This window comes from Equus przewalskii, chromosome 6 (assembly GCF_037783145.1).
Source record: "Equus przewalskii isolate Varuska chromosome 6, EquPr2, whole genome shotgun sequence".
Lineage (NCBI taxonomy): Eukaryota > Metazoa > Chordata > Mammalia > Perissodactyla > Equidae > Equus > Equus przewalskii.
In genome coordinates this window covers 69,683,581-69,707,814 of record NC_091836.1, presented here as the reverse complement: position 1 = coordinate 69,707,814, position 24,234 = coordinate 69,683,581, and the positions used below count along the sequence as shown (strand labels likewise).

The window sequence follows — 24,234 nt, the reverse complement described above, 5'->3', positions numbered from 1 at the left end:
GCCTAAATATTCTCACAATAGCAAAATAACAAAAAGTCAATAAACAAACATAGTTTATGAATAAGTTTAAAGCATTCTGAATGAATACAGTTAAGATTTCTTATCAGTGAGGTAATAGGACAATAGCTTTTCACAGTAACAGAATGTGGGAGGGCACCTAAGGGAAGAGGGAGGTAGAGAGAAAAAGGCATAAAATAAATTTGTCCAAGAGGAATTTGGATTTTTCAAGCATCACAAACATCAATGGAAAACATCTGAAAAAAGTACCAATAGCAGCAGTTCATAGAACAATGAAATTCTCCATTGAACTCCAGCTAATATCTTTGTTGCATCAACTCTAGAAGCAATCTTCTTAAGAAACAGGTGGTCTATTTCCTATATAAAGATATTCCAAAGTATCCAATCTCTTATAACCTCTATGAAGTTACTGAAGTAACTACATCCTGCAGAAGTTACTACATCCAAATAAGAATACCTAATATTTAAAACAAACCCCTCAAATATCCTATAATGCTTATACATTCTTCAAGATGAACAAAATCATGTTCAAGTCTCAATTTGCCAAGTTAAATTAAAAATACTATCAAGCAGGGCTTTTTGCAGTGAATAAGACTGCACTCATGCATCTACTACTCACCATATACAAAAACTGTCCTGGGAGCTAAGTTTTTCTAGATATGAAGTGAAACTCAAATGTTACTTTCAGTGCTCTTTATGATATCATCTTTGTTCCAACCTGAGTTTAAAAAAAAAAGTATTGGAAGGAACCTTACAAATCCATTTAGTATATAAACATTTAAAATTTTTATTTTATTTTTTTAAAAAGATCACTATTCCCTCTTATTCTGTCCTCACTGGAGATGAAGAACAGTTTGTCATACTATTTCTCACTTTGAGTCCCTCAATAAAAGACTCAAGTAATAAGTTAACACTTACTAAACTATCTCTACAGCTTTCCCCCTCCAGAGTTAAATGATCTTAATTCTTCAAGCTTTTTCTCAGCAGTCTTACTTCCCAACTTATATTTTATTTCTTCTTATTTCTGCTATATCCTCCCCTCCCCAGTTCCCATACAATCCTAAGACACAACATCCTAGCAGGAATTGAATCAGTAAGAGGGGTACTTGTCTCACCTCCTAAAACTTGGCCTGTTTTTAGTGGTGCTAATAAAGGTAAACAGAAGGGTCACTATCTGCACATAATAACAAATAAACACAAGTAAACAACTTGCCCATAGCCAGTTTATTCCTTACTTTGAGGATGGTAAGTTTGCCCTTCACAAGAAGCATCTCCTTTGCCACCTTATTGACCTTTCTATTGTTTGTTAATTTCTACTGTTTATTTCCAATGTATGCTTTGATCTTGCCCCACTCTTTCTTTTTCCCCAAAGCTCTGGAAAATCCCAGCTTTGATCTACACCTCAATGAGAATGCATTCATTTCCATGATATCGTTTATAAAGAAAAAGATAAACAACATAGAGCCCATGGCTGAGACCCACTGGCCAGCACTTCTGTCTCTCCTGGTTAGGCTACTGAATTTATCCTGTTAGGCAAGTGTATATCTATGCTGTCAAGTTCACGTTAAATATCATGCTCAGCCAGATTCGAGAGCTTGGCTAGAATCAAATAATTTCCTAAACATTGTTAATTTTAGCTGGATTTTTAAATTTTTGTGATAAGAATCCAAGCTTTACTAACTTTTCACCTTGATTCAGATGACTTAAATGTTGTATTACATTACTGCACTCAGAACTGTTCTCTTTATGATAGAACGACAATCGTGACATGGCTTTAGTGATTATGAATGGGCTATCATATCATTTTAGCTCCACTTTGTTCGTCAGTCACTGAAACACAGATACTAAAACCAAATATACATATTTTATATATATATATATATATATATAGCATTGTTCACACCTCTTTGTAGAATATAGGCCATTTACTAAATTACAATCTACATTCCTAAAAGCAAATTAAGCAAAAAATTCTACACATTTCTTCTTCAGTGCAAAGCCTCTGAAAACAAACTCATTCAGAAATACATTTAGCTAGCTATTATCTACAGCCATACAACATCCAGCTATAAGAGAGTAAGCAAGGAACAAATTAACAATAGTGGCAATACAATAATTTGAAAATTATATTTGGATTATATAGGTTCAACCAAATGTTAGCTGATAGTTGCAACAAACCAAACCGTGATTTAATACATATTCTAATCAGTTCAAATTGTGTATTATTATGATATTTTAGGAAGTAAATTCTCTAGTACCAGTTATCTCCCATAGGCAATTTGTTTAGAATAATTACACGCCAAGGCCTTGTTACTGTTACCTCTTAGCTATACTTCATGTGTTTAAGCTTTCCGTGAGCTACGTAGGACAGGATACACTTTAAGAGATTAAACAGCACTCCCCTATTAAGTTTTTCTTAGAAGACTGCAGAATCAACCAAAGTGACCTTCCAAATTCTTTTTTCCATATTAAAAAAGATAAATAGCACTCTTGTGATCAGAAATTCTATAGAAGCCAGAAAGGTGTCAGGATAAACTGGACCTTAGTTTTAAAACACGTAGTTTTAGTGTTTCATAACACCCAAAACCTGGAGGTTTTATTTCTTAGTAAAATTAGCATTCCTTCATCTGATAAAGGAATAAATCTACTTATAAAAATGTAATTCAAAAGTTAAACTTTCAAATAAATTCAGAGCTCCTTTTTCAGTTCAGATTCTTTTCTTTACTTAAAGGCTGTGAGAACTGACAATTCTAACAGGAAGATCCTTAACTACAGTTACGTTGAGCCTGTTATTATTAAGATTTTTATTTACATTCATAAGATTTTAAAATCAGCAAACCTATTTGATACAGAGGGAAAGCACCTATCCAGTTTGGAAGATTTTCCTTAACTGTCTTAAAACTAACTGATTCAATTATATTCAATGCAGGAACACTGTTTCAATTCACCCATACCCTGAGAAGGCACCAAGAAATCTGCTAAGAACAAAGCCTTTGGGAGTGTTGCCACTATTGTTTTATGTTCAGTAAACGTCAGAATTTTAAATACATACAATAAATTTACACTGCACCAAGAGCACCCAAAACAGGTGCTGAAACCACATAATGAAACATCCATTCTAAGCTAGAAATGCTAAATACCCTATTTCAAATACTCCAATTTGTAAGTTAATACCTGTGATGTAACAATGACACTTTTCCACAGTATTCTGGGAGCAATGCCATTTTCTTGCCAATTTTATGGATTAATTTCCTTAACCAACTCTACAATTATATAACATTTATCTGCTTTCTTTTAAAACCATGCTATACACAATTACAAGAATACAGAACTAAGCTTAATCACACTTTAATAAGAACACTCACTTTTGTAATGTTTTGTTTCTGTTAAACGTGTTACCATAATACTTTTAATGTAATGACTTTTGTTCAAGATTATGAAAACATTTGAATAATTTCTCTCCAGACCACTTCATTTCAAATTTACACAGTTTGTTTAGTCAGCCAACCAAAAAGAAAGACTATAAAAGCAAACAGATACTTGGCCAGATAAAATAGAGAGAAAGCTAACATGAGTTCAAACGCATGGAGTCCTTGGTAGTCCTGTTCCATACGCCAGTGCAAAGTAATGATGTCCTGGTGGGCACTAAACAGAACGCCAGATCAGGCCATTTTTGCTGGGCTCAAGAAAATTCTCAATCAAAGCCTCAATGAGTTTCTTCAGTTCCTCTTCTAGTAAGGCAGTGTCACTGAGGAGAAAGATTGAGAGTTTAGAAATTATTCTCATAGCCTTAAAATTTGCTTACATTGTTATGACTTTTTAAGAGGGCCTATACCTGATGGGATGACTAAGCAACTGGTAAACGAAAGAGAAATTCATTCAGTTAAAACAAAACAAAACAGGAGAAAGAACTAACACAGGTGGAGCAAAATGGCAGGGTGAGCTGACCCGGGATTCTCTCCCCTCCAAAATACAACAAAAGATTGGAAGAACTGAATTTCAGAGAATAAACATAATGCCAGCTCGTTAGAGACCTACAATACCAAGAAGGCGGAGATCATAAGCCCTACTTACAGCCTCGGAGGCGCTGGAATGGGTAGGAGAGAACATCGCTCCCTCCCCTAGAGTCTGCGATGGCTGTGGCGTGGGTGGGGAAGGAGCGGGGGAGGGGCTGCACGACCGGGGGATCATCCAGGACTCCTGCCCTGGTTCAGTGGAGACCCGCTGACGGGGGGAAAGCATCCGTCCGCGTGGACCCCATAAACAAAGGGCCTTGGGAGACCAGAGAACAGAACTGATCTGAACCCAGAGCAGCGTGTGTAACAGCCCCCCCCCCCCCAAAGCCAGTGGGCGCAGCCATCTTGCCCCAAGGCGGAGAGCACATAACACGTGGCTCTCGACCCCCCCATCTAGTGGCGACAGGCTGTAACTGCAACCAAATTCTACCACCATGCGAAAAAACCGCTCCTCTAGCATCCAGCAATTTATAAAAGCCCCCAGACCAGAAGGAAAACAATAAAAACACAGAATTAAGTCCTGAGGACTTGGAATTAGGTAAACTAAGTGATAATGAGTTTAGAGCAGCTATAATCAAAAAACTCAATGAGGTAGAGAGAAAGATAGAGAAACAAGCCGAGTTCTGGAGTTACTTCACAAAAGAATTTGAAATGATAAAGAAGAATCAAACAGAATTACTTGAGATGAAAAACACAATGGACCAGATAAAACAGAATACGGATTCCCTGAATGCCCATGTAGACACCATAGAAGAGCAGAGTAACATAATTGAAGATAGACAGGCTGAATGGCTCCAGACAGAGGAAGAAAGAGAACTAAGAATTAAAAAAAAAGCGAGGAAAATCTCCGAGAGATAATGGATTCAATGAGGAGTAAGAACATAAGGATCATAGGAATTCCCAAGAATATGGAAAAGGAAAATGGAGCAGAAAGTGTGCTTAACGAAATTATTGAAGAGAACTTCCCAAATCTAGGGATCGATAGAGAAATGTGTGTAGAGGAGGGTTTTAGATCTCCTAGATTTGTCAATGTAAAAAGAGCTACCCCAAGGCACATAGTAGTAAAATTGGCAAAAAGGAAAGATAAGGAAAAAATACTCAGGGAAGTAAGAAAAAAAAAAAGAGAATAACCTATAAAGGAGCCTCTATCAGACTGTCAGTGGATTTCTCTACAGAAACCCTACAAGCTAGGAGAGAATGGAGTGACATATGCAAAGCTTTAAAGGATAAAAATCTTCAGCCAAGAATACTCTATCCAGCAAGAATTTCCTTCAGATATGAGGGAGAAATTAAATCTTTTCCAGACAAACAAAAGTTAAGGGAATTTGTAACCAAAAGCCCTCCATTAAAAGAAATCCTCAAGAAGACTCTCATACCTGAAAAAAGAAAAAAAGGGAGAAAGGGGACACAATCCACAGACTAGGGAGACCGATGGATAGAACCAGAACAGGATAGCAATTATTCAATTATAGCATTAGGGTAAAGGTAAGGAAACTACCAAAGCAAGTACGATCTTATCACTCTAACTACAAATTAATAAGACGAGTTGGAATAAAAAATGAAAATAATTATTTAGGAGGGGAAGAGCAAAGTGTCTAAATCAGTATTGGTCAAGTAAGAAGGAGACCACCAGAGAATAGACTATATTATACACGAGATTCTAAATACAAACTTCAAGGTAGACACTAAAATAAAGTACAGAACAGAGTCACAAATCATAAATAAGGAAAAATCTAAGAAACCCAGCATAAGAAATCGCAGTATTACATGGGTAGTCTAAAGCAAACAGGAAAACAAACGCAGGAAAACAAGATAATGAGCGACAGACTGACAGCATTAAGTCCACATGCATCAATAATCACTCTCAATGTGAACGGATCAAACTCTCCAATAAAAAGACAGAGAGTGGCAAAATGGATTAAAGAACATGATCCAACGATTTGTTGCCTCCAGGAAACACACCTCAGCCCCAAGGACAAACACAGATTCAGGGTGAAGGGGTGGAGGACAATACTTCAAGCAAATAGCAAGGAAAAAAAGGCAGGTGTTGCAATTCTTATATCAGACCAAGTGGATTTCAAAATAAGACAGGTAAAGAGAGACACAGAGGGACAATATGTAATGATCAAAGGGACACTTCATCAAGAAGAAATAACACTTATAAATATCTATGCACCCAACACAGGAGCACCAAGATTCATAAAGCAGCTATTAACAGACATAAAGGAAAATGTTAAAAACAACACAATAATAGTAGGGGACCTCAACACCCCACTCACATCACTGGACAGATCATCCAGACAGAAAATCAACAAGGAAACAGTGGAGCTAAATGAAAAACTAAAACAATTGGACTTAATCGACATATATAGATCACTTCACCCTGAAAGAGCTGAATACACATTCTTCTCAAGTGCACATGGAACATTCTCAAGGATAGACCATATGTTGGGAAACAAGGAAAGCCTCTACAAATTTAAAAAAATTGAAATAATAACAAGCACTTCTCCGATCATAGTGCTATAAGGCTAGAAATTAATTATAAGAAAAAAGCTGAGAAAGGCACAAAGATGTGGAGACTAAACAACACACTACTGAACAAGCAATGGATCATTGAAGAAATTAAAGAAGAAATCAAAAAATACCTGGAAACAAATGAAAATGATAGCATGCCATACCAACTCATATGGGATACAGCAAAAGCTGTATTAAGAGGAAAATTCATCACAATACAGGCACATCTTAACAAACAAGAAAAATCCCAAATAAGCAACCTTAAAGCACACCTAACTGAACTAGAGAAAAAAGAACAAATGAAGCCCAAAGTCAGCAGATGGAGAGAAATAATAAAAATCAGAGCAGAAATAAATAGTATTGAAACGAAAAAGGCAGTAGAAAGGATCAATGAAACAAAGAGCTGGTTTTTTGAGAAGATAAATAAAATTGACAAACCCCTAGCCAGACTTACAAAGAAAAAAAGGGAGAAAGCTCAAATAAACAAAATCAGAAATGAGCGAGGAGAAATAACAACAGACTCTGCAGAAATACAACAGATTATAAGAGAATACTACAAAAAACTATATGCCAACAGAATGGATAACCTAGAGGAAATGGATAAATTCTTGGACTCCTACAATCTCCCAAAGCTCACTCAAGAAGAGGCAGACAATTTGAGTGGACCAATCACAAGGAAAGAGATTGAAATAGCAATCAAAAACATCCCAAAGAATAAAACCCCAGGACCAGATGGCTTTCCTGGGGAATTCTACCAAACTTTCAGAGAGGATTTAACACCTATCCTTTTCAAGCTATTCCAAAAAATTAGGGAAGATGGAACACTTCCTAACACATTCTATGAGGCCAACATCACGCTGATACCAAAACCTGACAAGGACACCATGAAAAAAGAGAACTACAGGCCAATATCACTGATGAACACAGATGCAAAAATTCTAAACAAAATTTGGGCAACCTGAATTCAGCAATTCATCAAAAGGATCATACATCATGATCAGGTGGGATTCATACCAGGGACACAGGGATGGTTCAACATCCACAAATCAATCAACGTGATACACCACATCAACAAACTGAGGAATAAAAACCACATGATCATCTCAATAGATGCAGAGAAGGCATTTGACAAGATCCAACAGCCATTTATGATAAAAACTCTGGACAAAATGGGCATAGAAGGAAACTGCCTCAACATAATAAAGGCCATAGATGACAAACCGATAGCCAACATCATACTCAATGGGCAAAAACTGAACGCCATCCCCCTGAAAACAGGAACGAGACAAGGATGCCCTCTATCACCACTCTTATTTAACCTAGTACTGGAGGTCCTGGCCAGAGCAATCAGGCAAGAAAAAGGAATAAAAGGAATCCAAATAGGGAGGGAAGAAGTGAAACTCTTGCTGTTTGCAGACGACATGATCTTATATATAGAAAACCCCAAAGAATCCATTGGAAAACTGTTAGAAGTAATCAACAACTACAGCAAAGTTGCAGGGTATAAAATCAATTTGCATAAATCAGTAGCATTTCTATACTCCAGTAATGAACCAACAGAAAAAGAACTCAAGAACACAATACCATTCACAATCGCAACAAGAAGAATAAAATGCCTTGGGGTAAATTTAACTAAGGAAGTAAAGGACCTATATAATGAAAATTACAAGGCCTTTCTGAGAGAATTGGATGACGACATAAGGAGATGGAAAGACATTCCATGTACATGGATTGGAAGAATAAACATAGTTAAAATGTCCATTCTACCTAAAGCAATCTACAGATTCAACGCCATCCCAATCAGAATCCCAATGACTTTCTTTACAGAATTAGAACAAAGAAGCCTAACATTCATATGGGGCAACAAAAGACCCTGAATTTCTAAAGCAATCCTGAGAAAAAAGAACAAAATGGGAGGCATCACAATCCCTGACTTCAAAACATACTACAAAGCTACTGTAATCAAAACAGCATGGTACTGGTACAAAAACAGGTGCGCAGATCAATGGAACAGAATTGAAAGCCCAGAAATAAAACCACACATCTATGGACAGCTTATCTTTGACAAAGGAGCTGAGGGCATACAATGGAGAAAAGAGTCTTTTCAACAAATGGTGCTGGGAAAACTGGAAAGCCACATGTAAAAGAATGAAAATTGATCATTCTTTTTCACCATTCACCAAAATAAACTCAAAATGGATTAAAGACCTAAAGGTGAGACCTGAAACCATAAGGCTTCTGGAAGAAAACGTAGGCAGTACACTCTTTGACATCAGTATTAAAAGGATCTTTTCAGACACCATGCCTTCTCAGAGAAGGGAAACAATAGAAAGAATAAACAAATGGGACTTCATCAGACTAAAGAGCTTCTTCAAGGCAAATGAAAACAGGATTGAAACAAAAAAACAACCCACTAACTGGGAAAAAATATTTGCAAGTCATATATTTGACAAAGGCTTAATATCCATAATATATAAAGAACTCTCGCAACTCAACAACAAAACATCAAACAACCCAATCAAAAAATGGGCTGGAGACATGAACAGACATTTCTCCAAAGAAGATATACGGATGGCCAATAGGCACATGAAAAGATGCTCATCATCGCTGATCATCAGGGAAATGCAAATCAAAACTACACTAAGATATCACCTTACACCCGTTAGCATGACAAAAATATCTAAAACTAATAGTAACAAATGTTGGAGAGGTTGCGGAGAAAAAGGAACCCTCATACACTGCTGGTGGGAATGCAAACTGGTGCAGCCACTATGGAAAACAGTATGGAGATTCCTCAAAAAATTAAAAATAGAACTACCATACGATCCAGCCATCCCACTACTGGGTATTTATCCAAAGAGCTTGAAGTCAGCAATCCCAAAAGCCCTATGGACCCCAATGTTTACTGCAGCATTATTTACAATAGCCAAGACATGGAAGCAACCTAAGTGCCCAGCAACAGATGAATGGATAAAGAAGATGTGGCACATATATACAATGGAATACTACTCAGCTGTAAAACAGAACAAAATCATTCCATTTGCAATAACATGGATGGACCTTGAGGGAATTACGTTAAGTGAAATAAGCCAGCAAGAGAAGGATAATCTGTGTATGACTCCACTCATATGAGGAATTTAAAATTATGGACCAAGAACAGTTTAGTGGATACCAGGGGAAAGGTGGGGTGGGGGGTGGGCACAAAGGGTGAAGTGGTGCACCTACAACATGACTGACAAACATTAATGTACAACTGAAATTTCACAAGATTGTAACCTATCATTAACTCAATAAAAAAAAAACGAAAAAACAAAAAAACAAAACAAAGAGGGGGGCAATCACATACAAAAAAACACCATTATCACAAACTCATGTAGAACTGCATTAAAAGGAGTTCCTTGGTCCCTAATACATGGATGAGTTATAGGGCATCTAAAGATTTCTCCTGGGTCAGGCAATTTAATGGCTTAGAACATCAATACCAGGTATTAAGATAAAATAGCTTCCTGAAACACTTTGAAGAATAGCCAGTATAGATATCACGGGGTGATACAGCACGTATTTCAAGTAGCAGAGGGAGGCACGGCTAAAAGAATGAGATGTCTAAAAGATAAATACACACTTACAAAGACGCCCTTCAAAGTCATCACCTGATGAGCTCTTGTTGCCCAAAACATTTCTAGGACAGCCTCTTTTAAACTGCCTTCACGGTCACTTTACAAGCTACACAACAAATCAGTTTTTATTACTTTAATAATAATCCTTCATTTTTAACCAAATATAGCATTACCCAATTTGGTTTAAACTTTGTTCGTTTGTTTGGTTTAAACAACTTCAGGAGGTCTTTTCTTCCCCCAAAGGAAATAAAATCTACTCTTAAACACAAAGATTTAGGGAAATACAAAATAATGTACCTTGGGCTCTGAAGGCAATTTCAAAAAATCGCCTTCCCAAAAATATATTGATCAATGACAACATCATAGGAGGTATTACTTTTAATAAGTTTAAATGGGCTTTGAATATATTTATTAAAGTCAAGTTAATTTAGTCACAATTCATAATGTTAAAAGGAAATAAATTGGGCAGATCAAGTCAAATCATATTAGATGTAGAAAATGAATATTTGGCAATAACCAAATTATTTGTTGATCATTTCTTTATACTCATCATATACTAGGTAAAGCTCAGAGAGCATTCTCAGGAATATAAATTCACTAAAATTTAAAAATTCAATTCCCAAATGATGTAGCTGCTTTGAAAAACAGTCTGGCAGTTCCTAAAAAGGTTAAACATAGAACCACCATACGACCCAGAAATTCCACTCCTAGATATATATCCCAGTGAAATGAAAACATATGTCCACACAAAGACTTGTACACAAACGTCTGTAGCACCATTATTCATAATAGCCAAAATGTGGAAACAACCCAAATGTCCATCACCTCATAACTGGATTAAAAAAATGGGTATATCAATATAATGGAATATTATTGGGCCATGAAAATAAATTTTTTAAAAAAGGAATAAAGTACTGATTCATGGTACAACACAGAAACCCTGAAAACATTATGCTAAGTAAAAGATGTAAGTCACAAAGGATCACATTGTATGATTCCATTTATATGAAATGTCCAGAATAAGCAAATCTACAAGGACAGATAGTAAGTTGGTGGTTGCCTGGGGCTAAGAGGGAGGGAAGGAAATGGGTTTTCTTTATGAGGTGATGAAAATGTTCTAAAATTGATTGTAATGATACCTGCACAACCCTGAATATACTAAAAACCACTGACTTACACGCTTTAAATGGATGAACTCTATGGTATGTGAATTCTATCTCAATAAAGTTTTTATATATATATTTAAAAAGCCAATCCTCACCTCTGCTCAGGTAATGCACACATCTCTGCGTAATATTTTATCTTTGGTTCTGTCCCGCTTGTCCGAAGAGTGGCAACACAGCCATTTTGGAAAGTAAATGTAATCATTTGGCTGTTTTTACTCACAGGCAGCACCTAGGCACAATTGTAACACCATCTTAATTGCACTTGGTACCTTTTTCATTTTCAAGAGTTGTAAAATACATTCCCCTTATATAAGGTATCTAAGGTAGTCAAATTCAGTCAAAAACAGAAAGTAGAAGGGTGGTTGGCAAGGGCTGGGGGGGGGGCGGAATAGGGAAGTGTTTAATGGGTAGAGAGTTTCATTTTAGCAAGATGAGAAAGTTCTGGAGATCCTCTGCACGACAATGTGACCACAGTTAACACTACTGAACCATACATTTAAAAATGATTAAGATGGGAAATTTTATGTTCTGTGTTTTTCACCACAATTAAAAATAAAAAATATTTTAAAAAGAACTATAAAATACAAAAGATTAAACACAAAATAATTCATAAATATACCATTTACTGAACATTTATAATAGTACAGGCATTAGGTTATATACTTTACACACATGAGCTCTGGGCCTCATCAATACTCCCACAAAGCAAGTATTACTGCCAATTTACGGACAAGACTCAGAGTAAATGACCCATGCAAGGTAACCAGCTGAGTGGCAGAGCAAGAAGCTGAAACCATGTCTGTCTGTATCCAGGTCCAAACTGCCTCTACATTTGCGAAGTGCTTTACAATTTCAAAGCTCTTTCACAGACAGTTTATCAATAGTCTCCAAAGCAATGTGCACATGTCCTAGAGGACAGGCAAAATAATCCACGTGGCACAAAAAATTTTTTATGTTTTTTACCTACACATTAAAAAAAGAAATGAAGCTTTCCTGACATTGAAGATGAATGGACACTGGCACTCTTCCTAGACGACAGAGCAGTCTGTGAAGGGATCTTGAGGGAACGGTGGGGGTTGTACTAGGACACAGGGGTTGACAGGGGTGCCTTCCCTGAGGCGTCCCGAGCCTGGTCCTCTCCTTCAGATGCCTCTCTCGGTCAGGGGTACTATTCTACACTAACTGCTTAAGACAGAGACCTTCCTCCCCTCTTTTTCACTCACAGATCATCAACTGGCAAGTCCTGCATATTCTATCCTGTATTTAACTCCACTTTGTCCACTCTCTCCATCACGACTGCTACTTTATTAAATGCAGGCTCCCATTGTCTATCATCTCAATTGCTGAAATAGCATGCTAACTGACCTTCCTGCCTGGAAGCTTGCCCCCTCCACCAACTCGCTGTACATGTCATTCTTCCTCACACTCCATACTACAGTTGTGGAGAACTGCTTGCGGTTCTTTGAAGGCAAACATGCCTTCTCACCTCCAGACCTAGCATTTGCTACTCCTTTTGTTCCTGAAACAGCCTCTGTTCCTCCTACATCTGGATAACTCCTACTCATACTCTACAACTCAGCTCACAAAAGTCCTCTACAAAGTCTTCCATAAGCCCCCCAAATCTGAGTAAGGGTCTTTCCCATCCTCTTCCATGGCACCCTATGCACCCCCTGGTAGCACTTAGCATTTTGTAAAGTAATCACTGTTGACTTGTCCATTTCCCCACTAGGCTCCCGAGTGCAGAAAGAGTGCCTTTGTCATTGCTGCATCCCCAGTGTGCTTGTGCCTGTGGCACAGAAGGATTTTGATAAATGCCTGTTGAACACACAGATGGATGACAGTCTGAATATGGAGAAGAATGAACTCAGGAAGACTTTGACACTTACAATGTGATCTTAGGGGATTAATAATATCTATACTACCTGCCTTACAAAATTGTTCTAAGAATCCATGGAGAACAGATAGAAAAGCGCTTTGAATAACTAATATCATAAACTTTAAAGGGAGTTAAGAGGAAAAAGAGATCACACCAAGAACTACTCTAAGCACAGCAACATTAGAGAAATAAAAAGAAAGAAAAAATTTAGTTCTTCTCTTCAAGTAGTTTACAAAGACAGAAAAACAGATCTATACATACACGCACATACACAGAATACCAACAACTGGGAACCAATATTTGTTGACTGGATGAATATACACAAAAGGAATATGGGTAGTATTCTACACGAGAGGCTGCAGATTTCCCAAAATATATTATGCCCCTTGAATCCCGAGAAAACCACAGAATAATTGTAAGTGGAAACTTAGGCTAGTAATAGTCATAACAAATAGTCATGACAGAATAAATATGATCAGCAATCCATGGCATTTGAATATTTGTTGAGCACCCACCACCTAGGCAGAAGCTTTGAGAGGCGTAAACGCTATCAGAAATGGATCTGCCATGTACAACATAGTGATAACATCAGATAGAAAGTGATAAATGACGAGAGGAAGGCACAATATATAATGAAACCTCAGGAGGAAGATATCGGACTACGGGATCTGGAGGGTATGTGGAGGAGGTGACATTGACCTTAAGTATTAAATAATGGCTAAAGTATGGACCTGCAGTAGTAGGAAGAAAAGGTAGACTGAGGAAATAGCTTGAGAGAAATAGAAAAAATGTGTGTATGTAAGAAACTGTAAGTTGTTCTATCTGGTTGGAGGTATAGGGAATAAGGTAGAAAAGGGAAGTTACAACTAGAAATATGCATAGCTTTGAAATTATAGGCTTTTAGACTTTATTTTCAATATTATTTAGCATCATTATACATTCTCCCTCCCTCCTGCCCTTTCTCTTTCTGTCTCTCTGTCTTTCTCATTCTCCTTCCCATTTCCACAACCCTAGGGGGAAGCACACACTTGGGGAGTGATAAGGACAGACTCAAAGAGACACTTAGTGGACTTACAACTGCCCTGGAGAAAAACAATGGATCCTAGTTTCAAGAAACGCACAGGCTTGAACTTCCACTACTTCACTATAGTGTGAATTATTATAAATTGTTAAATACTTTTTTTAAAAAAAGCATACTTACTGATTTCTTATTAGGCTGGCTGCTGTCATACCCAGTGGTAACGTCCCGTATATGCAAAATAGCAAATGTTCCACAAAATTTTGGATATTCTTTTGGAGAATCAAAATTGCGAAGTCTTTCAAATATACTTTTGATGGTAGGTGGATCATAACACAAGAAATACGAAGTTTTTGAAAGATGATAACCATATCTGCACAAAGGTTTAAAGTGTTAAAATCAGATTTCAGATAACTCTTTAAAAAAGTGTATATTAAAGATAAGCCTATTATAGTATTATGAAGAAAGTGGCAGACAATTTTAGTACTTTTGAAAAAGGACTATTTCTCAAAAACAAATTTAGAAAGCTAAAAGTAGGACAAAAAAATAAAAAATTTAGTATGTGAAATTCATAACAGTAAAACTTACTTTTCATAAATCTTAATCAGTTGCTGTGTCAATGTTATATTCACGGTTTCCAGGTAAGATGCCATCTCAGCAACAACAACGGCCGCACTCACCCCATCTTTATCCAAAACCGAAGTTCCACACAGAAAACCTGAGAATTAAAAAAATCTTTAAAAACGAGCAAAACTTAAAGCTATAATAATTTCAATAGTTTGACATTTCTTCAGAGGGACCAATGAATTTAAAAGCCTAGTAATAAATGAAACCCACTGATACCGAAGGTATTAGGGGACCTTTAAGGGTTTTTTTTTTTTTTCTGATAAGAAATGCATCTACACATTTCTGAGTTCTCTGTGGTTTTTACAACTCAAAATGCAAAACCAGAAGACAAAAATTCCTCTCCATAAAATTACTACATTTAAAAAATGCTCTCATTCAAATTTCAAATATTTTAATATTTACTACATACCAATAGACTCTTCAAATGAAAAAAGGACTTCTTTCCCATTCTCCAGGAGGTTTTTTATCCTACTTCCAATCCATTTAAAACCTGGTAATGTTTCCTGAAATGCAGAAGAGGCCACTCTAGTTAAGTGACTCTCTCATAAATACATATTAGAGAAAAGCTTGTCACTAAATGCACATAACACTCTCAGAAATCTTCTGTTATGGTCTTCGTTCCACAAAGATTTACACAGTGGCAAACATACAGTCATAAAGTGCATGGATACACACAGTGCTACGACTGATGACCTACTATTTATCGAGCACACTAATGGGTGATTTATACCAAATATAATCCAGTATTTATAATTGACGATGCATATTGTCACAAAGTAACATAAATACACACGTATTATGATCCTCTATTATTTATCAAGCACTGTAACAGGTTCTTTACATCATTATCTTTTTTTAATGCTCACAACTGTTGCTGAAACAAGAGGCTCAGAGATTCAACAATTTGCCCCAAATTATGCTGCATATAAGAGATGGAGCCAGGATTCAATTACCCTGCTTCTCAGAAATTGTCCTTTAAACTGTGTCATAAGCACTAATATAAAAATACCCATAAAGGTTGTGATTTAGTTCTCCTGAATAATCAAAGGCCATAAAGCTTTTTAATGATGCACTTACAACATTATCACAACATATGCTTGAACCAAGCGTGCCTTACCCTAACACGATGGCCTAAATAAAACCATCAAGAACGTTACTAAGTTCTTTTTTGATCATTAGATTTGAGGACTTGTCATCTGATGAGCTACTGTTCACTTTAAAGACACAAACTGTTTTAGAGTCAAGAGAAGGTGTGTGATACACACTGACTGTGGAGTTCATCATTACTAATTTAAGATTGCTCCTTCACTGCTCTACCTTCTCACTAGGAAAAAAAAGATAAATAAAAGCTCAAAACCGCTGCCGCCCCCACCCTCCACCCCCAACAACAAAAACAAGGAAGCAAATTTATAACAATGGTCTTCGGAATCATGTTCTTTTTTCTCTTTTGTGCTCATTATACATTTTTCTTGCCGTAGATATAAAAGAGGAAAATGTTAACATTACCATAATTCAGAATCTTAGGCTTAATAAATTTTCAATTTCTTCTGTTTTGCTATTTGTATTTTAGAAAATCTGAGATTGAAAGTTCTACTTCATTAAGACAGGTACCATTTTCTTTTATTCAGCCAATTAGTGTTAAGACCTGTAGCTTGACTGTGTCTCAAGAAAAATGCCCAGAGATGACATTTTCACTGACATTTGGCAAAGATGGCAGAGGAAAAGCAACTTAAGTGGCATTAGTTCCAGCAGCTGTACAAACGGTCAGGTTAACTTCCTGAGGTTCACAAAGGTTAATGATCTGTGCTGAGAGTCATTATTTTTTTTTTTTGGATGTAGAATCATTAGATAAATTGGCAATTTAGAAGACTACTTAAGGTTTCTTAAGATTTGAACTTGAAGAGCCTAAACAAGCGGTCGATGACACCAGACAACTCTCTGGAGTGGAGTTTATGTGACTGATGAGGTCACGAGGAGTCAGATTTCTCAGTATGAAAACCAGACGTTGTATGGAATAACAAGCATTAATGCAAGTTTTAGAGAACATCTTATCTTAGTTTCAGAAATTCACATACTGGATGAATTTGTCTCAAGGTGTCTAAACTATCAAAAAGATTAAGCAAGTGTTAACAGAATCAGAAAAAAAGGGGGAATTATAAATGAGATCCATAAGTCAGTTTTGGTATGAAGATGGCTTTAATTTACAGAAATAGGTTTAGAAAAGTAGCACACAGATATTAACTATTCTTACTTCAAAATGAAATCCTTCTTTAAGGGCAATCGCCTTCAGAATTTTGGAAGAGACTGTGGTGGCTAACATATAAATGTTCTTCACATCAGCATTTCTTGATTTATTTTTCCTCCAGCAATCAAACATCCACCACCCAAACAACGCTGCCAACTCGTTGCCTGTGAAAACTTTCCAATTACCACTGTAGAGAGAATGAAAATTCAAGTCAAGATCTTATAACTTCTCATGAAAACTTCTTGACCTTAAGACCTACAAATTACCGTCTTCCACATAGGAAAACCCAAAAACTACTGGATGAGATTTTTGAGAAAACATTTACTATTGCTTTTCTAACTGACAAGGGGTGAGCTTAGGGTAGAAATGGTAGCAACATCTTCTGAAAAATTATTACATTGTTACTTTTATTCTCCTACTTAATGAGAAAAAGGTTATAATCTGATGTCCTTTTTAGGTAAGGACATTTGTCAAAACATTATAATGGCAAAAACACATAGCAACCCAAAGTACTAAGATTAGGAAATGACTACATTGATAAAGCAATCTGTTGGGATATCATGTCATTTAAAAAACTGATATTTAAAACAATATTTAAGGATAGAGAAAAATACTCACAATACAATATTAAGTGGAAAATAATCAAGAGATAAAACCAGGGTCAGCCCCAGTGGCCTAGTGGTTAAGTTTGATGCGCTCTGCTTTGGCGGCCTGAGTTTGGTTTCTGGGCGCAGGTCTACACCACCTGTCAGTGGCCATGCTGTAGTGGCGGCCCACATACAAAACAGAGAAAGACTGGCAACAGGTATCAGCCCAGGGCGAATCTTTCTCAGAAAAAAAAGATCTGAAACCATATCTAGTATTATCACAATTTTATAAAAACAAATATATCAAATATTTGAATAGAAAAAACATAGAAAGGAAATGTCAAAATATCAACCTAGGTGGTTATCTCTGGATAGTGGGACTTACAGGAGATTTATTTTCTTATTTTTTTTATTACTTCCAACATAAGACTTAAAATCAAAAACCGCTTTTCAAAGTTTAAGCTTTTAATCAAATAACAGGTTCTACTTACTTCTCCTGAAGTTCTGCCACGGCCAGTCGGTCTGCATCAGGATCTGTGGCTAGCACGACCCGAGCATTTTCTTTCTCTGCCAGTCTCAAAGAGAGTTCCTGAAACAGTGACCCAAAAAGCTGGATTGCATTGAAAATGTGAAATTCAATGTCAATATTCCTAAATGTAGGAACGATGTTAGTGACATGAATTTTAGAAGGAATATAGTTTAGCTGAATTTAAAATAAGCCTAGAAGTAGGGATATCCACCACAGAGATTTCAAACAAAACAGAATATACGGCTCCAATATAATCTAAAAGACGTAAACTAAAGCGGTTTCTGCTTTTGTAAGTAATCTTAGGATGGTCAATCAGTTCTATCTATTCAATGAAGTTTAATATACTACTAATAATTTAAATATAGAAAAAAAAATACCAGCACAGATTCTCCTTCTTCAGGATTTGGGCATTTAACAGTAGAAAAGTCTGGATCAGGATCTTTTTGTTCTGGTACTGGAATTGGAGGCTTAAAACCAAACACTTGAAAGGCCAACTGCACATAGTCATGTCCAACCCCATGAAAAGAGGAATGTACAAATTTCAAGGTGGTCTGTGAGTTTAATTCCCTGTAAAGGAAAGTCATCATTCAATTAATATCATAAAACTCATTACTTGTGATATAATTAAAATAAGCTAAAGAAAAAGCTAAAATAAATTTCATAGGATAGGGAAAATATACTCAGCAAGCCAGGATGCTTTCTAGCAATAGTGTTAGCTATTTATGGAATAGTTACGGAAATACAGAAATAGGTAGGAAAAAATCAAATTTTAGAGGAAATTTCCTGATCTTATACAGAGAGAATACATATATTTAACTATAATTTTTAACAGTTTTATTGAGAGGTTATTAATATACTATACAATTCATCCATTTAAAGTGTACAGTTCAATGGTTTTCACTATATTCACAGAGTTATTCAACCATAACCACAGTCAATTTTAGAACATTCTCACTACCCCAAAAAGAAACTGCACCCCATAGCCACTTCCCCCAACCCTCCCATTCCTCCTGGCCATAGGCAACCACTAACATACTTTCTGTCTGTTTCTGTCTCTACAGATTTGCCTGCTCTGGAGATTTCATATAAACAGAATCATACAATACATGGTCCTTTGTGACTGGCTTCTTTCACTTAACATGCATAATATTTTCAAGGTTCATCCATGGTCTAGTATGCACCAGTATTTCATTTCTTTTTACTGCTGAATAATATTTCATTGTATGGATATACCACATTTTATTTATCCATTCATCAGTTGATGGATATTTGGGTTATTTCCACTTTTTGACTACTACGAATAGTACTACGTAGCTATAAATTTAATATAATGAGCAGTTAACACTTTCTTATTCTTATTTCTTCCCTTTATTTGTTAATCTTATTCTAAGGTAATAGTATCCTATACTCCCATTTGGATACCTGTAAAAACAGATCTTTTTCAGATCTTCCATGTATCTCCTGCAAATGTCCTGCAGAGGATCTCTCTTCAGTGGGCTAGTATTCACCAAATTATCATTCCAGGAACCATGCCAGGGCTCCACACATTCTTCTATACATTTCAGAATTTCTTTATCATGAGGAGATGTGATCTGAGCACCGTTCTCCCAATAAACCTAAATGATAGGTAAATACAGCTATAAACATTTGAAATGTTGGCCAGATGTTTTCTTAGTTACAGCAGAGATATGTGACTTTATAAAGAAGAATACCAACTTAATCAAGTAGAAAATGTCAATGTGAGACTAACTTAATAAATACTAAAGGATATTGATGGTAATGATTCCACAGACTCCTCCATAAAATGATCATGTATTATTTTCTCTTTTAGAAGTATACTTTAATAACAATACATATACATACATAGTATGTATACTGTATATATTACATATGTATATATTATGTTATTATATGTTATATTATATAATATATATTATTATTATATAATTTTATTTTTATAATTATATATTTTTATATTTATATATAATTAATATAATTTATATATAATTTTATATATAAATTTTATATTTATATATAATTCTATATATCTTTTCTATTATATATAATTTTTATAATTATACACATTATTATATTATATATTATATAACATATATGTTATAATATGTATATATTATATACGTTAATATATATTATATATATTATATACATATTATGTGTATATATATATATACATAACAATAACATACATAACAAAGATAATCTAAGAAACCATGAAATATCCATAAAACTTGATACTACGAAATTTAAGCATTATAAAGTGGTTCTAAGAAATCATTTTTCAGTTATAAATTAAAGTAGAATTTATGTCACAGCAAATAAAGTAAATATCGGGAAAGACAGTTAATATGTTCATTATTCCCTCTACATTTCAATATACGAATTTTCAGTATTTAATAAAAATATATTTCATTAAGTTGTCAGTTTGTCAAGTACCTTGATCAACAAGACATTAGGAACAGTTAACAAAAAAAGCAAGAAAATGTACTACTGTAATTTACAGGATCTCAAAGTCAAAAGGGCTCTGCTTAGAGACTCTCTCTAAGCAGGCATACCTCATTTTATTGTAGTTTGCTTTACTGCGCTCTGCAAAATTGGCGTTTTCTACAAATTGAAGGTTTGTAGTTAAACCTCCATCTAAGCAAGCCTATCAGCACCATTCTTCCAACAGCATTTGCTCACTTCACATCTCTGTGTCACGTTTTGGTATTTCTCACAATATTTCAAACTTTTTCATTATTATCATATTATTATGGTGATCTGTGATCAGTGATCTTTGATGTTACTACTGTAATTGTTTTGGGGTGCCATGAATCGTGCACGCATAAGACGGTGAACTTAATAGATAGATGTTTCGTGTGTTCTGACTGCTCCATTGACTGGCCATTCTCCCATCTCTTTCCGTCTCCCTGGGCCTCCCTATTCGCTGAGACACAATAATATTGAAATTAGGCCAATTAATAACACTACAACGGTCTTTAAGTTAGCAAGTGAAAGGAAGAGTCGCCTGCCTCTTACTTTAAATCAAAAGCTACAAATGATTAAGCTTAGTGAAGAAGCCAGGTCGAAGGCCACTGAAACCTAGGCCTCTTGCGCCAAACAGCCAAAGTGTGAATGCAAAGGAAAAGTCCTTGAAAGAAATTAAAAGTGCTACTCCAGTGAACACCAAAATGACAAGAAAGTGAAACAGCCTTATTGCTAACATGGAGAAAGTTTCAGTGGTCTGGATACATCAAATTTGCCACAACCCTCCCTTAAGTCAAAGCCTAATCCACAGTAAGACCCTAACTCTCTTAAATTCTATGAAAGCTGAGAGAGGTGAGGAAGCTGCAGAAGAAAAGTGTGAAGGTAGCAGGGGTTGGTTCATGAGGTCCAAGGAAAGAAGCCATCTCCATAACATAAAACTGCAAAGTGAAGCAGCAAATGCTGATGTAGAAGCTGCAGCAAGTTATCCAGAAGATCTAGCTAAGATAATTAATAAGGGCAGCTACACTGAACAATGGATTTTCAATGTAGGTGAAACTGCCTTCTATTAGAACAAGATGCCATCTAGGACTTTCATAGCTAGAGAGCAGAAGTCAATGCTTGGCTTCAAAGCTTCAAACAACAGGCTGATTCTCTCGTTAGGGGCTAATGCAGCTGGTGACTTTAACTTGAAGCCAATGTTCATTTACTACTCCAAAAATCCTAGAGCCCTTAAGAACAATGCTATACCAACTCTGCCTGTGCTCTATAAACGTAACAACAAAGCCTGGATGACAGCACATCTGTCTATAACATGATTTACTGAATATTTTAAGCCCATTGTTGGGACCTACTGCTCAGAAAAAGATTCCTTTCAAAATATTACTGCTCATTGAGAATGACCTGGTCACCCAAGAGCTCTGATGGAGATATACAAGATGAATGTTGTTCATGCCTGTTAATACAACATCTATTCAGCAGCCCATGGATCAAGGAGTAATTTCAACTTTCAAGTCTTATTTAAGAAATTTTTTTTTTTTTTGAGGAAGATTAGACCTGAGCTAACTGCTGCCAATCCTCCTCTTTTTGCCGAGGAAGACTGGCCCTGAGCTAACATCCATGCCCATCTTCCTCTACTTTAATGTGGGACGCCTACCACAGCCATGGCTTGCCAAGCAGTGCCATGTCCCCACCCGGGATCCAAACTGACGAACCTCAGGCTGCCGAAGTGGAATGTGCGCACTTAACCACTGCGCCACTGGGCCAGCCCCTAAGAAATACATTTTGTAAGGCTACAGCTGCCATAGACAGTGATTTGTCTGATGGATCTGGGCAAAGCAAATCAAAAATCTGGAAAGGATTCATTATTCTACATGCCATTAAGAACATTCATGATTCATGTGAAGAGGTCAAAATATCAACATTAACAGGAGTTTGGAAGAAGCTGATTCCAGCCCTCATGGATGATTTTCAGGGGTTCGAGACTTCAGTGGAGGAAGTAACTGCAGATGTGGTGAAAATAGCAGGAGAATTGGACTTAAGAGTAGAGCCTGAAGATGTGACCAAACTGCTGCAATCTCATGATGAAATTTAGGAATTTGTTTCTCATGGACGAGCAAAAAAAAGTGGTTTCTTGAGATAGAACCTACTCCTGGTGAAGATGCTGTAAAGATTGTTGAAATGATAAAAAAGTATTCAGGATATTACATAAACTTAGCTGATAAAGCAGTGGCAGGGTTTGAGAGGACTGACTCCAATCTTGAAAGATGTGCTACTGTAGGTAAAATGCTATTAAACAGCATCGTGTGCTACAGAGAAATCATTTGTGAAAGGAAGAGTCAATTAGTGCAGCAAACTTCTTTGCTGTCTTATTTTAAGAAACTGCCACAGCCACCCCAATCTTCAGCAACCACCACCCTGATCAGTCAGCAGCCATCAACATCGAGGCAAGTCCCTCCACCAGCAAAAAGATTACAACCCACTGAAGGTTCAGATGATTGTTAGCATTTTTTAGCAATAAAGTACTTTTAAACTAAGGTATGTACGTTGTTTTTTTAGACATGTCATTGCACATTTAACAGACTACAGTATAGTGTAAACATAACTTTTATATGCACGGGAAACCAAAAAATTCATGTGATCCGCTTTATTGCGATATTTGCTTTATTGTAGTGGTTTAGAACTGAACCTGTGGTGATATGAGCAACATGGTGGAATGAGCTCTCCCACTGAACTCTCCTCTCCACAATATAACGAAAAAGACATTCATATTCCAACAGAGAACATCCACACCACACAAAATATGTCTGAGAGACCCACGCAGCCATATGTTGGAAGGTGGAGAGGCTGGAGCCCCCCTTAAAGGAGGTGGAACGGGGTAAGAGAAAGTGTTTCTCCCTCTCCGAAAGACTGCAATCCAGGGATTACACGAAGGCCCCAAGAAGGAAGGAAGTGGGGAAGGGGCACCCATTCATGGGAACATCAAAGATCCCTAAGGTCCCTCACAGCCTAGGGGGAAGCCCCCTACTGAGGTGAAAGCTACCATGGGGGTGACTTCATCAAGCCAACACCCCAGGAGACCAGATAGTGAGGGCAGAGCAGGAACGCCCCGAGAGCATGCAGAATAAAGTGCCCCTCCCCTCCCCAGCGCCAGCTCCTGGGCCTGGGATGCTGGCAGAACACACAGGGCTCAGAATACGCAGCTCTTGAACCCCATCCAGTGGCAATAGGTGGTAACTACGACCAAATAATACCACAGTGCACAAGAACAGAGCCACATCCTCTAGCGGTATCAAAAATTACATTAAATCTCCAGGACAGAAAGAAAATGACAAGGATTCAGAAACCAATCCTGAAGACACAGAAATATATAATTTAAATGACAGAGAATTCAAGATAGCTATCATCAAAAAACTCAATAAGTTAAAAGAGAATATAGACAAACAATTCCACGAGTTTAGGAGCTACTTCATAAAAGAGATTGAAAGTATAAAGAACCAATCAGAAATAGTGGAGATGAAAGAAACAATGGATGAGATA

The 24,234-nt window shown here is 36.5% G+C and overlaps 1 protein-coding gene across 2 annotated transcripts in view; it reads right to left on the bottom strand.

Moving 5' to 3' along the window:
- Nucleotides 1-1,024: 1,024 nt before the first annotated feature.
- Nucleotides 1,025-24,234, bottom strand: part of PGM2L1 (phosphoglucomutase 2 like 1) — a 65,834-nt gene continuing 42,624 nt past the window's right edge. The window contains exons 6-14 of one of the 2 annotated variants that reach the window (XM_070625816.1): nucleotides 19,636-19,829; nucleotides 18,591-18,780; nucleotides 18,176-18,273; nucleotides 17,104-17,284; nucleotides 15,262-15,355; nucleotides 14,814-14,943; nucleotides 14,409-14,598; nucleotides 11,427-11,560; nucleotides 1,025-3,766 (exon numbers count right to left, since the gene is read on the bottom strand). In XM_070625816.1, the coding sequence (XP_070481917.1) occupies nucleotides 3,664-3,766; nucleotides 11,427-11,560; nucleotides 14,409-14,598; nucleotides 14,814-14,943; nucleotides 15,262-15,355; nucleotides 17,104-17,284; nucleotides 18,176-18,273; nucleotides 18,591-18,780; nucleotides 19,636-19,829 (1,314 nt within the window). In that variant the 3' untranslated portion in view covers nucleotides 1,025-3,663. The remainder of the gene's footprint in view (nucleotides 3,767-11,426; nucleotides 11,561-14,408; nucleotides 14,599-14,813; nucleotides 14,944-15,261; nucleotides 15,356-17,103; nucleotides 17,285-18,175; nucleotides 18,274-18,590; nucleotides 18,781-19,635; nucleotides 19,830-24,234) is intronic. The other variant, XM_070625817.1, reaches the window with a different exon arrangement.